We start from the raw sequence: 17,627 nt of genomic DNA on the forward strand, positions 1-17,627 counted from the left end.
AGGAGCTTAAGAGGAAAATCCGGGATCGGAGACCAGCTCCGTTTGGATCCACTCACTATACCATGAAGTTCTCCCCCTTTCTTTTCCAGCACGCTGGTGGGTGCGAGTGTGTGCGTGGCTGTGTGTGCGTGCTTCCTATTACCCTCAAAGCCCTGTTACTTCTCTGACTAGTCAGTGTCCTCGATTTCACTTTTTCGAAACAAAGTCCAGTTTTTCTCCAAGGTCTCACCGCTCGCTTAACCATCTCCCCCTGGCGTTCCCAGGCCCGCCAGCCAGTTCTCCGCTAAATTCAGAGTCCCAGCTTTGGGCTGATTCCGAGCTCCACTCTCACCCTCCAGGGCGCCGGTGCCTTGCTCTTTTACCCACGGCCCCAGGCCCCAGCGCTCGGGCGGGACCCCACAGCTGGCGCCTCGGCCCCGCCTCCCCTACCTGACGCCGGTGCGGCCGGAGACGCCGCAGCCTCCGCCCACTGGCGCGCCTGCTCTGCCATTGGCTCCCCGGGCTGCCCGTCTCTTTCGCCGGCCCCGCTCAGTCCCGGAGGCAGGTTTTGCTGGAGAAGCCGCAGTCCCGGCGGCTCGGGCGCAACGCGGGAGCACTGTCGAGCGCCGAGCACTAGCATGTCCTCGCGCTCCGGAGACCCCGTCGGCCGCCGGGCCCGGGCGACTGCTTACTTGACGGCGGGCTCCGGTGGCCCGGCCGCGGCCATGTAGTCGCCGGCGGGGCTCCCCGCAGCCCGGGAGCGGCAGCGAGAGCGAGCCGGAGCCCAGCAGCCCGTGGCTTCCCCCCAGAGGCGCTGAGTGAGCGCTGCGCCCCCACCGCCCCTCCGGCCGCACTTTGGGCCCGAGAGGGAGATGGGGGAGAAAGTTTCTGAGGCGCCGGAGCCAGTGCCCCGCGGCTGCAGCGGCCACGGAGCCCGGACTCCCGCCCCTGCGGAGGCTGCCGCGTCCTCGCCGGGCGCTTCCTCGGCGGAGTCCTCCTCAGGCTCAGAAACTCTGTCAGAGGAAGGGGAGCCTGGCTTCTCCCGCGAGCAGCCGCCGCCGCCGCCGCCGCCGCCGCCGGGCGGCGCCCGGCCGCCCGCCGCGTGGGCTCCCGCGCGCGTGGTGCCGGAGCTCGGAGTCCCATCGCCGCCGCCGCTCCCGGGAGGAGCCGCGCCACCTGCGCCCCGGGGCAGCAGCGCGTCCCAGGAGGAGCAGGGCGAGGAGGTGGGCCCCGCCTTCCCCCAGCTCGGCCCCTCCGGTCCCAGCTGCCTGGCGACCCCAGCACTCCATCCCGCACGCGGGCGGTGGGCGGCGCGCGATGGGGCATGGAGAGGGGGAGGGACCACAAGGGGTAATGACGGGAGCCTCCCTGTGGGTCATTGATTTCCCCGTGGCTGTTTACCTCCGTGTGTGTGTGTGTGCGTGCGTGCGTGTGTGTTTGTGTGTCCATCCGTGTCCATGTGCTGCCTGATAGTGAGCTTTTACAGTGTCTAAGCGGCAAACTCCCTAGTGTCGGGATTTTTTACTCTCAATCTGTGAATGGATATGATCTGGACGCCTGGCTAGTCCCCGTCTGAGACCTTATTCTCCAAAGTGGGCGTTGCTTCCCACCGAAGCGCTCGGGCCGAGGGGATGTGTGATGAAGGTATGGTTTGAGAGGGAGAGAAGGCGTATAGGGGGCGGGGGACGGCTGGGAGCGGTACTCCCGGAGTTGAGCGGCCGGGTTTCAGTGACGTTGACTCCGGGATCCCCCGCGGGTGGTTTTGGCTGGTCCCGCGGCTTCGGTCTTCCGGGCGCGGAAGGAGGACTCCCATCTCTCGGCCGGTGGCGCTGACCTGCGCTTCTGCAGCTCCCGTTCGGACTTGTTCCGGATGTTCAGGTGCGCGCTGGTCGCCAAACTGAGTGGGGAACGTCCCACCTTCTTCCGTGGGACTGTGTCCATCCTGGTTTCCTGGAATAATGTTCGTCTGAAACTTCTGGGTCTCGCGCTGACACACTGAGGATATGACTTGGTGTCCGCCGTCTGTTCTCTCTGGCTTTTTTCCGTCTTTGGAGAACAGTTAAGGAAGCAGAAGTTTCTTCGTGCCTTTCAAATTGTTTGCTTTGGACGTTTCTTGTGGGGAGGTCATCTTGATCAGGCCAAGCTATAAATAAATCATCCTAACAGAACCTCCTAGTGAAGTTCATTCCTCAGTGCCAGGGTAGTATTTTCCTCCTTTCTGGGGTTAGCTTTAGCAAGTAATTGTCTTTGTCTCTCAGAGGATGCAAGCTGGGGCCAGTGCTCTGACAGTAGCCCCCTGGGGCCCCAAACCGGAGGCAAACACTGGATGTCACACAAAGTGAAGGGAGTCAAGTCCTAGCCTGGCAGAGATGGAGAAAACCCCAGTGGTTGGTTGGCCAAGCCCCTGGCAGTAACTAGGACCCATCCCCCCGTTCCCGGAGGAGTGTAAGGATCCTGGACAGGTGTCTGGAAACCTGCCTTCTAGAACTGTCTCTGCTCATGAGTTGTGAGACTTTGGATGAGTTGTTTTGTTCCTGAGGTCAGTTCAATAATCTGTGAAATGAGAGAGTTGACCAATGAACTTCAAGGTAAATTTCATTTTCACATGAATGCTCCCTTTTTCTGATCAGGAATTTAGAATGAATCCAAAGTTCAGATTAATCCTAGGGACAGGGTGCTGGGAGTTGAGCTGAGGGCCACACCCACCACAGAGCTACCTGACCAAACCCTGGACTGAATCAGTGTTCTCAGTGGTTGCATCTCCTGTGGAAGATGCCAGGTACACGCTGGTGTTTACCCTGTGACATCTGCCTCAACCTTCAGAAATGAGCACGCTGGTCAGTGGGCAGCAGGGGGGTATGACCCAACTTAATGATTTACCACTAGATTCTAAGATAGTGTTTCCATTGGTAGAGAAGTTGGCAGAGTTAGTTGCCCCATGTTTCCTGTGTAGCTAGGAGGGTGCTTCATGATAACATAATATGCTCTTGAAGATCCCAGGCAGGGAAAGTTGGAAACCTCTCACTTTTGATCCCAGTCCTGTAGCTGATTTATTGCCTGGCCTCAGGGTGACAGTGTTTTATTTTCTGGGAAGTGGATATAATGATAGCTTATTTCTCAGGCAATGTGGTGAGGTTTGGTTGATTGAAACACATTTTGGAAAGTGGAATGACTAAATAACATTGGTCAGTATTTGTGAAATCTCAGAATTGGATGTAAACTGATACAGTATTGCAATTTATTGTGCAACTTAACCTGTGGCAGGGGATGCTGGAAATTGTCCAGGAGTGGAAATCTTGGCTTGCTCTGAGAATTTTAAAGCAAAACTAAAACTGGAGTAGCGAAGTGACAGACCTGGTGAGAGGGCTGAAGTCCAGTGTGCATTTTCTGGTTCTTACACTGGTGACGGCGTGGTGCAGGGGTTCTTAACCTTTGAGAGAGTGTTGTGTCTCTTTGCAAATCTAGTGAAAGCTCTCCACCCTCTCCTCAGAAAACATCACACTTAGAATTACCATTCCAGAGGGTTCAGTGAGGAACTCTAGGTGGAAAGTCCTGGGTTTGATTCCCAGCTCTGCCACCTTAACTAGCGGTGTGATGTGGACCATTCAGCTGATGTAAGGCCCAATTTTTCCCCCTCTTAAGTGGGAATAATAGTAATAGAGTTATTAGGCATTTTATGCATGCCATCTAATTTAATCCTAGCATGGCATCTACCTTTAGCATTAAGTGCTAAGTAAATATTAATTTTTCAAGTTAAATTGTGATTAAAAATTTTGTGAAATGAGTATAAGTTTGGGCTGGCTGATTTTATTTGTGCATAATTAATCTGCTATGTACTTTCAGAGAACCTGAGGCTTTGTCTATTCAGTTTGTTACCATTTATTAGTATAAGCTGGGAAACAGTTTTTATTTGTATCAGGTTGCATCATGGCAAGGCATTGTTAGTGTAGTGTCAGTTATCCAATAGCAAGGCACTGAGTATAAAGCCTTAAAAGGCTTAAGTAAAACCCATAAAATGGAAAGAGGTTTATTTAGATTTTAAAATTGTTATGTCCAGCTTGGCAGGCTCACTGGTTTCCAAACATTTCTTCAGTAGCTTACTGCATCAGTTTTTTAAAACCAGCAGAATTCAAGTTCCAAGTGTATTATTGCAGTGCTAATTTTTGGGGCAACTTTGTTAAAGCTCCTTGCATATATCTAGTAATGGCAACAGTGCTTGACCTATTTCATATTTTATCTTACTGTCAATATTTGTATAAACTTACTAAGTCTCATGGACCTAAATCAGCCCTTTGAGCTTTCAGGGTCTTAAAAACAATACTTTAGTTTAACATGGCAATGGTTGTAGTTTTTATGTACTTAATATCAAATACATGAGAGTTAGAGATGGTGCATGACTTCTTGTTTAAATAAAGTGCATCTGACTTTACCCCTGCTTCCCCAAGCCTGTGGATTCGGGGTCTGTGCATGATGAGAGTAGTGGGCTGCGTTTCCGATAGTTATGACCATCTAGATTGGAGGACCATTCCTCAAACAACATTTCTGAAATTTACTCTTAGGCACTTTGCACTGTCTCTCCACAAAGCACATCGTGATGGCTCCCATAAAGTACTTGGTGCTGTTTACTGTGTGTTGGTGAACTCCTGAGGGCAGGGATTTCGTCTTTGTGTGCTTAACAAGGTGCCACTAACATATTAGTAGGGGCTCAGTACATATATGTTAAATGAAAGAGGAAAAAACACATCTCTGAAAACAGTTGCACATTTGACTGAAGGGTGTATATTCTTTTGTTTTTGTCTGTTGTGAATTATGCTTAAACCTCTAGCTCTCTTGTCAAAAAAGCCTCCTGGATCACACTGATAATGTTATGAGCAGTTTTTCCAGGTAAATTTCGAAGAAAGTCACATCACAGAGGATCCACTCAGAACGTCTGTGAAGGGACTTGCGTATTAATTCTGCTTTTTGCTGTGTGTGTTAGAACTTGAAACTTTTTAGGGATTCTTAGAACAGCAGAAAAAAAGGCTTAGTAGCTAAAAGGATTTTCAACTCAATATAAAGCGTCTCATTTATACTCTTCTACCCTAAAGGATTTATTTTCTTGGCATAAGGTGGGAAACACTTTCCCTTATTAACAATAGGCACAATTCTGAGATGTCTTTCAGCTGTTCTATTAAGTGATGTATGAGTTTGAGGACTGCTTTTAATATCATTTTGGGTGTGTGTGTGTTGGGGGGGGTTCCCTCAATGATAGTAATGCAGTAGATAAATGTCTAATGTTCATTGGTGAAAAGAATAAACAGCAAACGGCAATCACAAATTCAGGAAAGCTTTTCACTGAATTTGTATTTTACGAATCATAGCAGCTACATAATTTGAAGAAAAGTAGTGTGTAAATGTTGGCATGTTTATTATTAAGTCTGCTTTTGACTTACTGCTCCAGTAAGAGCCGCAGGTTCAGAAAGTCAGAAAGGCAGTTGGCCAGTGGACGGTGTCTGACTCTTGGGAAGTGTCATCCTGGGCACTGAGGACACGGACGTGGACAAGACAGAGAGAGTTTTGACCTCATGAAGCATCTAGCGTCATGGGGGAGATAGTCCCTAAACACACAATTCTTCATTAATTGGTTTCCGAGGTGGTAAATGGGGACCAGGCTGTGAGGGGGTATGTACCTTCTCTGGTCTGGGAGGTGGGAGCTGCCTCACTGAGGAAGGCATGTGTGCAGGAATTCCTGGGAGAAGGGGAGGGACAGGAGTGATGAGGACAGCAGGGGGCAGCACGGTGGGTCTGTGGGATTGAGAGCGGTCGTGTGGCATGAAGCAGAGGAGAGCATGGCCTTGGGTGATCCTTGAGAGAGAAACAGTAGCTGGGTCATGCACAGTCTTTTGGGCTTTGTTCTGAGGGACCCAGAGCCACTGAAGGCTTTGCAGCAAGGAAGTGACTTGATCAGATTGATATTTTGGGAAGGCCAGGCAGCCTGGGGCCCACCTGTTGGGAACTGCTGTGTAGCTTGTGTTTCCTGGTTATAGGGAGCTGATAACCCGAGAAGATGGCATCCTAATAAATCATGTGTAGATGGAACAGGCAGCTCATTCCTGGCAGTTCAGGTATCCACCTAAACACACCTGAAATGGAATAGGAAAAGGATTAGGTCTATTCCAGAGAACACCTTAGTGTGGATGTGAAGGCTGCTTTTCACTGCAGTGTTTCCTTAAGCCTAGTATTTTCTTGAAGGGAAAACTTAATTGACATGAGTGGAGCTGAGAAGAGGCCTTGCAAATGCTCATTTCCAGAGTCAGTTGCAGGGATTGCTGACCCCCACGTAAATGAATACAAGGGACATTGTCCCGAGGTGTGTGAGGCTCCCTGGTGATGGGCAGTGGGGTGTTTGAACCAACACACATTCTGAGAGTCTGGCTTGTTGGCTGGGATGTTCCTAGAGAAGGAAGGGTCAGCTTCAGGGAACTAAGGCTTTTATTTACCCTTTCTACCCTGGGTCTGAGGTATTCTAGGAATTGTCAAATATTTATATTTTGTCACTGTTTTGGAACCAGGGACCAAGTCTGCCTATCGGTCCCCTCAGACTTAGTGGATACGGTGGCATGAGTCCAGCTGTTTTTCAGTCTATCCCTGTGAGGAACAGTTTGGAAGCACATTATACTGTGGACTGGGAATATGGAAAACTGTAGGAAGGATCCTGGGAGAAAAGTTCTCACAAAGAGAAGGGCTCATAACCAGGTGGCCTGGCGTTAGAGAAAACTAAGGTGGGGGTGGCGGCTGTGAGTGCGCATGCGCGCACGTCTTAGCGGAGATGCTTGTTTCTAGATGGAGGATGCCCCGGGCCGTTTATAAGCACGTTGGCACATTCTCAAGTGTTGCCCGGAAGGGGCTTATGCTTCTCTTCTCCTTCCTCTCAGACCAGCAGCCAGTGTTCCGTGCTCTGGGGTCAGAGTCTGTTGTGTCTAAGGATCCAGACCTAATGACCCCAGTTCAGCCACTTTGAGGTCTTTGTGTGTCTTTGGAAAGATTATTAATACTGAGACATTTCCTTACCTGTAAAATGGACATGCCAGTATTTATTGCAGAGGGTCGTTATGAGAATTACTAAGATGTTTTCTGTAGAAGACCCAGCATTCCACAATGGTGTTTGCTATTATTACAGAGTATGAAAAAGCTGATTTATGCAGAATATCTGTGCCATAGCCAGGAATAATCAGATGCCTAGATGGCCCTTCCCTGATGGATTATGCTACCAGCATGTTTTACTGGTCCTTCTGGGAGGCTCTTTCATTCATGAGTAGGTAGATACGTAACATAGTGATCACTTTTAATTTCATGGACCCAGCATTTCTTATGATGTACTAACAGCACAGCTTTATGGTGTATGGTTCATTAATCCTCCTGTAAGACACCATCTCTCCTTTGCTCATGGAACCTGCTCTTAGTGATCATTTATTAAGTAATATCCTAAAAGACTGTATGAACATGCAAATTATTAGCTGTGCCCAGGGATGTAGTCAGAAGGCAGTAAGCCAGCCATGTGATGAAGCTGGTGAGATGACCAGGTACTTCGTGATGATGTGGGGGGCTGAGAAGGGAGTAAGAAGGCAGTCAAATGATTTTCTGGAAGCCAGCTTTGGTTAATATAATCATTGAAGGTGGAGGCAGGTGGTCCAGGAGCCACCCCAACTTCACAGAGGGAAATCTGTTAGAAACGGAATAGAACTTTTAAAAAATAAAAGAACTTGGGTATGTGAATTGCCCAGCAAAAAACTTGTTTTGTCCCTTTGGGACAATGTAAACATCTCAAATTTTTAAGGCAAAATTGCAAACACCTAGGAGCACGTTTGACATAACTCAGATCAATGCTGGTGCAGTGACTGCAGGTCATTTCTCTCCCACCTACTTGGGGCTCTGCCCTCTGAACCTGTTCAGGTTGACATTTACACAGCTTTGCATTGTCGAGTTCAAGGATTTTAGTGCCCTTTTATGTCTCCGATATTTTGTCTGGTTTCTTATCTTGTTCTGTTATTTTGGGGTAGAGCATAACACCAGCTAGGATTAAGCAGAAATCTCTTTCTCCAGTAGCTTTTGTGCACTTCTTTCTTTCTCTCTCTTTGCCCTTCTCTCACCTGGTTCAGAATTCCCGGGAAGGATTGGATAGTAATCCCCTGTGCTTCCAGGCTTAGGAAAAAAAACCCTTCCCTCAATGTGAGAGTTGGTTCAGGACCGTGGTCAGCGGTATACATACATTAAAGTCATTTAAATTTATAGAACTTGTGTGAAATTTCCGGTTGCTCCTCCAAGTTCTCTTAATAAAAAGCATTCAGTGCTTCTTTAATACTTTGAGTTCATAACTAGATACGCATGTCTGTGAGACAGCTTGTATTTGTACCGTAGGCCTGTGCTCTTGCTTGCCCATCAATCCCCTCTTGGACACAGTCCATATACTTTTGATTATGGTGCTTACTTCCTCTGAACCTTTTAACCAAATACTTTGTGCTGATATTGGGGGCGGAGGGAAGGTGGGAGAGAGGATGGAAATACTGACAGATTGGCTTTATTTTCTTCAGTCGTTTCATAGGCTATTGTGTGGAAAATAAAAATTTAATTTTAATGTTCTTGACTTTGGGGTTTTTTTCCAGTGGCCAGCGAGTGCACAGGTGCACCCAATTCAGTATGGGTCAGTGAACACACATTAACAAACTCGCATCAGGTGTGGGTCTTTTGGCCTTTAGAACTTGGTCAGCTACTTTTTTTAATGAGCTGAGAAGTTAGGTATGTAATTTACTCCTGGCCAATGATTTTGTGCCTTTCTATGTTTTTAAAAATATCATCCTATCTTGGGATTCTGCTGTTACTATTTGTCTCTTCAGGCGTTTCTTTATGCAGAGATGGATGTAACTTCTGCAACACAGAAAAGGTCCTTGCCCCTCACCAGTGGTAGGGAAATAAAGTAAAATTAGAGTCGGTGGCTAAAAATCTTATGTCACTGTACACTGTCTTTGAGACTTTTATTTGCAGAAACTACCAATGTAAAATTGCTTCTTAAGGCAATCATTGCTAGCCAAACTGCATTAAGGTGCTGAAATAGAATGCAGTTGTGATAAAATCCATTTTGTGGATAAAGGTTAAATGATTATTTTCACAAAGAGTTTATGAATGAGTTGGGTTCCATAGGTATGTGTCTAGCTTCTGTATATGCAAACTCACAGAATTTGCTGCATCACTCCCTTCATTTCGGCCAGAGTGCTTAATTGAAGGCACCTGGGGCTTAATTGAAATCCTTAACACCCCCAGGCCTCTCGTTTTAACCAGGCAGCTCTGAGGATGCTCACTCAGATGCGGCCAAGCAGAGGAGGGGAGAGTTGCTGCAGAGAAGAGGGCCACCCCAACCCTAATGTTTGTTTAGAGAGAAAGGACTGTTGAGAAGTTTTACTTAAGGGGAACTTCAGACTCGCTGCAGATGAATAGAGTACATATCCGGAAGCCCCGAGAAAATGCTGACCTGCCCCTTCTTGTGGCCCTTATCAGACTGGTAAGTAGACTCTCCTGGTTAAGCCAGTGGGGCCTTAGTTTAAAGACTGAACGAGCGTGTGTGAGCGTGAGAGAGCGTCGGAGGAGAGGTACTCCTTGTCACATAGGGAGAGACTGTCTTCTCTTTGCCTCACATTTTGGTACTTTAAATTATTCGTGTGTTGTTTGAAATAATTACCTTTGTTAACTTTCACTTCATGTACCACTTGACTTCCTTGGAATTGCTTAGTTTTTTTGTTCTATGGACACTGTTACCTTAATCTGCCCCAGTTCATTGTTAGTTGGGAAGAGGAGGCAGGTTCAAAATGCGCCTGAGACCTTTTAGGATTCACTTTAAGCTGCGGTGATGTTGGGTCCTTGCCATGATGCAGTCTCTGTTAGGAGGACAAGAGATAACATGGAAATTCACTGTGAACGCTTTTTTAAAAATTATTATTGCAGTGTCAATATCACTTTAGTTTTCAAGAGTTCTCCTTTTGAAATTAAAACATTTTTACCTGGAGGAAGCTGAGGGCAACAGTTTTAAAATGATGGAATAACACTGGTTGCTACCAGTAAAGTAGCAACATGACGGTGGTGTAACCTGCTAGAATCCTACTGTTTTAAATCTCTTTAAGATTGTTTGAGTCATCACTTTCTGTGTATTAGGTTACCTGTCATTCCGTGTTCTAATTCATTCCTGTTTCTTCCCCTTCCTATCCATAGCTTGGTCATTAGAATTTTAAAAAGAACCTCACAAATCACTTTGGTTGAAAGATTATAGTAAAACCTTTGTTAAATAGAATGTTTGGGGGAGAGCCCTTTTTTGGTTACTGAATTTTATGATTCACTAAAAATTAACTTGAAAGCTTTTTTTAATTCTCATTTTTTTTCTCATTTTAATTCTCACTTCATTTGCCTTTTTTTCCTTATAAATATGGTGTGATTTTTCTGCTTTTATTATTCTGTGCTGAACAAGTTAGTGTTTGTTTTTTTTTTTTAATGCTTGGACATCTCGTAATGCTTTAGGGCTCTCACTTTGGGCATCAGTCATCTTTGAAAACTATTGAATATGTAAAAGTGCATGAGAAGAAGTATAAAGTGTAAAATTGCATGTGCTGTTTTTTTTTGTTTTTTGTTTTTTTTAAACATTTTTTATTGATTTATAATCATTTTACAATGTTGTGTCAAATTCCAGTTGCATGTGCTGTTAATAAGTGGGTAATATTGATTTCTTAACTCGAGAAGTTAAAGTTAGTAAGTTCTCTGTCTTTTTTTTCCCTGAGGAATGTGCTGCATTATCTTTGTTTCTGGGTTATGCTAGGTCTTGTATATATTGTTAATATATGTACAGTATTTAACAATTTGCACAGCTTTTCCTGATATTATTTCTGTTCTCTCATTCTCATTTTGTACTCACTTTTTGTAGTGTAGTTAATAGTTAAATCTCTTTCCCACTAGATTGTATAACGTTAAGTGGGTCAGTTGGCCTTGATATGGTAATATGGACCAACTGAATTATCAATTAAGTTTAAAAAGACTGTTGTAAAAGTTAAGTGAGTAAATGCATGTAAAACACTCAGAATGGTGTCTTTACCCACAATATGCCTCAACTGCTGTTAGGGACAGAGCATTGTTATTATCAACTCTGTGCACCATGCAGTTGGCATTAAGAGTTTGGGTTAAGTGGCTGTAGAACTTCTTTCTGTTCAGGTCAGGGTCAAGATTTAACTGATGACCTACAACCCGGGATCATAGGTTTCATGGGCTGGCTGAGTGGATTTCTACCAATGAAAAGTTTTCACGATAAACCAATTCTTTTCCTGTTAAGCATTGGGAAACTCTGCCCTGCTGCGTTACTCATTACAATCACTTGTAGCTCTAAGTCGTTTTTGGCCACGTGTTTTAAAGGAATTATTTTAATTTCTGATGAAACATTGACAGCTAGCCTTAAAATTTTAACCGTGGTTCTGGCCTGTACTCCTTAGTGCTCAAGATAAACTGCTGTCTGTGGAAATGGGTTCAGGAATTCTGGGTGAGCATCTGTGGGGGAGTTGGGAGGTCCCAGCTGTGTGGTGGCTCCCTGCTGGCCAAGCGTTCATCTCCACAATCTTCACGTGTAATGAAAGGCGGTCCTTTCTAACTCCAGCTGCAGTTGTTTCTTCTTACCCTAGAAACATTAATTGAAAAATAGGAAGTTGTCATCAGTGTCTAATTTATTACAGAACCGTTCACTCCCATTTGTGTTTTGACAAATTTGAATTTGTATATAGGCACGTGCTTGAAAGGAATTCTCACAGAGACACTTAAAGGATTCTTTTAGATTACGCTGACTTAAACTTACAGAAGTGCAGTCGACGTATATATCTTGCTTTCACTCATCTTTTAAAATGATTTGGCATGTTTCTGTCAGTCATCACAAAGATGTGTTGAGGGCTCTCTCACCTCCCAACCCTGCAAAGAAGGTAAACACTGGACAACACAGTTTTGCATTTCTCTCTATGCTACCGCAGACTGTTGTGTGCACCAGAAATTACCATTGTAGGTGAAATTACAAAGGGTGAGTTTTGGGTGTGAGTTCTTGGAGACTCTGACTGCAGAACTGGATCTTTCTCCCTTAGAGCATCTGCAGGTCCTTAGATCAGTGGTGGAATCTGCTTTTTTATAGTGGGCTCCAAACTGAAAAGAGTTGAGTTTGGAATTTGCATACTGCCTGGAATTAGTCTGGGCCACACGTCATGTCACAAGTCTGTTCTAGAGCAGCAACTTTTGGTTTTTAAAAACTATTCTCTTATCTAGAATATTGGTATGATCTCTGCTCCCCCAGGCAGCCAGGGCCCTCCTGTACTGTTCTGGATCCTAGTTACCCAGTCCTTGTAGTGGACTCAAGTTTGTTTGCAAAGTTAAATCAGAATCAATCAGAAGTTACCTCTTAGCAGCATGCTGATTTTTTTTTTTTAAGCCAGAGGCTGACTGCTCTAGCCTAAGCTGTTGGCCTGATCTGTTGGGATTAGTTTATAAGTTCATCTGGAAGTTGTTTGAAGCTTGGAGTGTGAAGTCCCATAGAGACGTTTTAAATGATGGTTTGGTTTCCAGATAAGCCAGCTGCCCTCCCAGGTGTCAGAATTCATGAATAACGAGCTGGGGAGAGGGAACCCAAGCACTCGGCATCCACTACAGCTACGTGGTGGCTCTGGGTTTCCTCCTGGAGGTGTGACAATGACCTTTCTTTGTCTTTAGGACACTTGCATGGATGCCCAAGACTCCTTTTCATATTGGGACAAATCATTTTAACCCAAAACGGTGTCTCCTGCCACTTTTCAATTCAGTTCTAATGGAGGAGGCCTGTGAAGGCTCAGAATTTTAAGGTAGAAGGTGGGAGATACCACCTTACACCCGTCAGAATGGCTGTTACCGAAAACACAACAAGTGTTGGTGAGGATGTGGGGAAAAGGGAACCCTTGTGCCCTGTTGGTGAGAATGTGAATTAATGGAAAACAGTATGGAGGGTCTTCAGAAAATAGAACTACTATATGATCCAGCAATCCACTTCCGGGTATTTAATCCAATGAAGATGAAAACACTAACTCAAAGATAGATGCATTCGTGTGTTCACAGCAGCAGCATTTACAATAGCCAAGAAATAGAGGCAACCTAAGTGTCCATCGATGAATGAATGGATGAAGATGTGGAGAGTGTGTGTCTGTATAGACCCAGTGAACTATTTTTCAGCCATTAAAAATGAAATCTTGCCTTTTGTGACAACATGGATGGACCCCTAGGGCATTATGCTAGGTGAAATAAGTCAGAGAAAGACATACTTGATGATCTCACTTACATGTGTAATTGGTTAAAAAAAAGATAACTCATAGATACAAAGAACAGAATGGTGGTTGCCAGTGGTGGCAGGGGTGGGTGGCTATGCATGAAATGGGTGAAGGGGGTCAAAAAGTACAAACTTCCAGTTATAAAGTAAGTCATGAGATGTAACATACAGTGTGATGACTCTAGTTAATAATTCTGTATTGCATATTTGAAAGTTGCTAAGAGGGTAGATCTTAAAAGTTCTCATCACAAGAAAACTACATTTGATAATGGATATTAACTAGACATATTGGAGGATCACTTTGCAATATATACAAACATCAAATCATTAGGTTGTATACCTGAAACCAATATAATGTTATGTGTCAGTTACACCTCAATTTAAAAAATGGTAGAAGGTGATTACCTCAGAAAACTGATCAGAATGCCTTTTAAATAAACCAAATACTATTAGTAGAAATATCAAGGGGCTATTTGCTCAAAACATTCTCTGTATAATAAGACTTCTTTGCAGAACAAATGATGTCCTAATTTGCACAGTGTGTCTCCCTCACCTGTAGACACTGGATTCTCCCATGCTTTTTCTTGTAGTTTAACTCACATGATGGAGCCTCTAGATGAGGCTTTAAATAATTGCCGCATATCCTTGATCCATTGGGCTTTACACTTAACTGTGTGGTTTTAGGGGCCTCTTATCTCCCTGAGCCCAAATCCACAGAATTTGAGGAAAGGTGAATTTATCACTCCAACTCGAGGGTGGTTTCATTCATTGTGCTGTGAGCTCTTGTTTTTCTCTTTGTTCTCTCTCTTCCATCTCTCTCCTTCCCTCCCTTCATGAGAGGGATAAGGCTGAGTCGTGGAATTAGGGCAATTAATTTTTTTTAAAGAGATGGCGAAGGCCCCATCCAAATAGTGTAGAGTTAGTTTCCAGCAATGAGGATGATTTCATCAGAGCCTCTCCAAAATGTCCCTTTAGAGCTTGTCTGTGGTAATTAAAAAGAAAGTGAAACACAGGTTCTTAAAAAATGATAAATACGGGTTTACCAAGTGATTTCAAAATGATAGGTAGACGCCCTGCTGAGAAACATCATGGGGTACTCACTTTGTACTTGTGAAAAACCTGTAATCAGATGGGCACTGTCTTGAGATTGCTCAGATACCGTTACCTGCTGTTTTTAGAAATTTATTTTGACACTTAAGGACATCTAAGGATGTAAATTTAATTACTGCTGCTGCTCTCTCTGTGGGCTTGAATGAAAAGTGGCAGATTATGTAACAAAATTGCCACTGAGATGTAGTTTTTAAAAGTTAAAATTTTCACGAGTGTTCAAAATTTTGTTTCTGAACTTGCAATCTGGATGGGCAGCTTTTAAAGTATTAACATAAAGTCTCAGGCAGTCAGACTCATGTCGACTCTTTGAGGGGACAGCTTTCAGTTAGATGAGGTTACGACAGCTACTCACTCAGGATGTCCTAGAAAACTGGGGCTCCAACACAGTGGGCTTTGTGTGTGAGACGCAAAACTTTTTAACCTAAACTTGCAGACTGGAGCTATGTATCCAACGTTACTCAAGTACAGGGTAACGGGAGCTGTGCCAAGTCAGCATCTTCTGGGGTGTCTCTCTTTCTCTCTCTCTCTTTTTTTTTTTTGTAGTATCTCTCTTCTCCTTTTCTATTAGCCTGCATTTTTGAAGGGCAAAAAGGGCAGACAGAGGCTCTAGAAAATAAGGGTGTAACCCTAGCACACTGTTGCAACAACAGATGCTGGTGAAGATGCCCTTGTTGGAGGTGAGTTGCAGGGCTCCTCCCTGGTACCCAGGCTGCTGCTAGCCCTTCCTGCTGTGGGGCAGAGCTAGTGTGAGAGCATACGCTTTTCTTTGTCCAGAGGTGTTCATTGAGCCTTGCTGCTTGTGAAACTCTGTAGAATATGGCAGTGGGAGGACAGGGAGACGTAAAAGAACTCAGAAATCTGGTCAGCACCTAAAGCAACATGCAGTCGAGTGAGTTGACCTGAATGTGCACAGTGCACTATCAACAAGTGAAAATGCAGTTCAGACTGAAGGTGAGTTTGGGGAAGAAACCAAGTTGAGAATCATCAGCCTGAGGGGATTTAGCTGGAAGGGTGTTTTCCTGGTGCCTTGAAGACCTAAGCATTGGAAAGAAAAGGAGCTTGTAGCAGATGAAATGATTTGCCCCATCAGGTATGGTCACTCATTACAGGTGTAGTCTTAGGAAAGTCTCTTTTTCTCTTTAGGAGTAACAATATTTCGAAGGAATAGTAATAGGTAGTAATAGGTGGTTGGTTTTAACATTTGTTATGGTTAACTGTTTGTGTAACTTAAAATTACTGATAAAGATAAATTACATTACCAGGATTTTAGCATTTTCTCTTACCAGCTTATTTATGGCTTCATAACTTTCTAATCAAGAGTACTTTTTTTCCCTAATGGAGATCCTGGGGATTGAACCCAGAACCTCATGCATGCAAAGCATGTGCTCTACCACTGTGCTATACCCACCCGCCCTCCAGGAGTATTTTTTTTTATAAGATTTATATTTCCCCAGATAACTAAGCTGTGTAGCCACTTAATGCTTTTTAAATCACTGTCTTTTAAATCACTGTTTTTGTTAGTTTTGGGGGGGCAGAGTTTGGGGAGAAAGCGTGTTTGGTGAGAATTTACCAGCTAAGCTGTTTTCGATGCTCTCTCTTGAAGATAACACTTTCTTTTCATGCTTTGGGATATCTTTCAGTTACTCATTACTGGAAGTGTGCCAAGTTTTGAGCAATGATGTTTTTGGCCCAGCTGGAATTTCAGACACTCCCCCAGTTGTCTTTCTTTTCTCCTCAAAGTGTGCTTGAAAAACTTCGAGGAGAGGCTCTCACCCTCTGGGTCTTGGGCAGCAACCGTTGCCTCCATCAGGGTGGAGCCCCTTACACAGCGGAGGACTCGCCCTGTGGCCGTGACAGCCACTGACCGGGGGGCTTTCTGAGACCTCTGAGCAACATGGACTTGCTCAATGTCCTCAGCACCCACAGAGCAACCGGTCATAGGAGGCAGCACCTGTGATTTTTAGAAAAGGTGGTTTCTCCAGGCCTCAGACCTTTCCGGGTAGCTAGCTTCCAGGGCTTGCAGGCGGGAGGAGAGCCCACTGACGATAAAGCCTGCTTTCTAAAAAGACTCTGGGGACTGTGTCTCCTTCAGGGGCCTGCAGGCTCGGGGGAAAGTCCTTCACCTGAGGGTCAGCGCTTGCCAGTCGTGGTCTACCGGTGTGGGAGCCATGTGTGACACCGGGGCTGCTCGCAAAGGCCACACAAGATTACAAAGCAAGGCAGCAGGGTAGACTGGAGAAAATGCTTTTTTTTTTCAGCAGGAGTGGGGAAAACTTGAGAGGAGTTGGTGTTACTTATAATGACCAAGCCAAAGTGGAACGATGAGGGCTGTTACGCATTTATAATTAACATTAAGCTCCCAAATGAACTGACTTTTAGCCCTATCCTCTGTGCCCTGGCCCAGTACATCTCAGCCTTCACTCTTGCCTCAGGAAAAATAACTAAGCAAGCAGTCTGTGAGCCCCGTGCCAGTGTCTGGCCAGTTCCACAACTTCTTCAAAGAGCCTCTGTCGCAGTTATTTTTATTCTACCCACACAGTGTGTACTTTGGACTTTTGAAATTTACAGTTACAAGTCTGCTATTAATCTTAACTCTGAAAACTAAATACTCACTCTCTTCACCTAGAGCTTGCTGACAGCCTGGTTAATGCATGAAATGATGGAGAGGGTAGGAGTTATTCCTTTAAGACCTGAATTGCCTGGCCTGTGACGTCAAGGATTTGATTTGCCCTTACTGAAATGTGCTTGAGGTCTCTAGAATTCTTTCGCTCTGGACGAGGGCAGTAAGATCCCAGTCTTGGATTAAGCTTTGAAACAAATCTTACTGAAGGTTTTCCATGTTGCAGAGTGGAAGACCATTAGAGGAACCCCAGTTTTCCCATTCTTGGGAGAGTAAGTTCCTCCTGTTTCTTGAGCTGGCAGATTTCTTTTGTGCTGAAAAGACATGGCATTTGGCGTAACTCCCAATGTGAGGGAGCTGCTAGGACAGTGGTTTGGGGAGAGTAGGAACCTCTTGGTCCACAGGTAGGGAGAGGACCAGGGAGCCCTCCTGTTGGGAGGCAGTGGGGGTGCTTCTTTGAGGATGTGCTTATCTTCAGCTAAAGATAAGGCATCCTTTGTGATGCTCTGCTTGAGGGGAACGCATATGGCAGAGAAATCTTTTTTTAAGCTATTAAATCTGTGTCTTGCTCTCTGCTTT

The 17,627-nt window shown here is 45.0% G+C and overlaps 1 protein-coding gene and 1 non-coding gene across 9 annotated transcripts in view; one reads left to right on the forward strand and one right to left on the reverse strand.

The window, feature by feature from the left end:
• Positions 1–548: 548 nt before the first annotated feature.
• MAST4 (microtubule associated serine/threonine kinase family member 4) overlaps positions 549–17,627 on the forward strand; it is a 516,475-nt gene continuing 499,396 nt past the window's right edge. For 4 of the 8 annotated variants that reach the window (XR_004317247.1, XR_004317246.1, XM_032473373.1 and 1 more), the window contains exon 1: positions 549–1,202. Coding sequence is in view for 6 of the 8 variants with exons in the window: in XM_032473373.1 (XP_032329264.1) it covers positions 852–1,202 (351 nt within the window). In the remaining 2 variants the exon portion in view is untranslated. Of the gene's footprint in view, positions 1,203–1,602; positions 1,624–17,627 lie in introns of those variants that run through there. The other 4 variants (XM_032473417.1, XM_032473400.1, XM_032473408.1 and 1 more) reach the window with 2 other exon arrangements.
• Positions 15,765–15,836, reverse strand: TRNAA-UGC. Its single transcript has one exon. It is a non-coding gene; the product is annotated as a tRNA-Ala (tRNA).

Source organism: Camelus ferus, chromosome 3 (assembly GCF_009834535.1).
Source record: "Camelus ferus isolate YT-003-E chromosome 3, BCGSAC_Cfer_1.0, whole genome shotgun sequence".
In the NCBI taxonomy this organism is placed as follows: Eukaryota; Metazoa; Chordata; class Mammalia; order Artiodactyla; family Camelidae; genus Camelus; species Camelus ferus.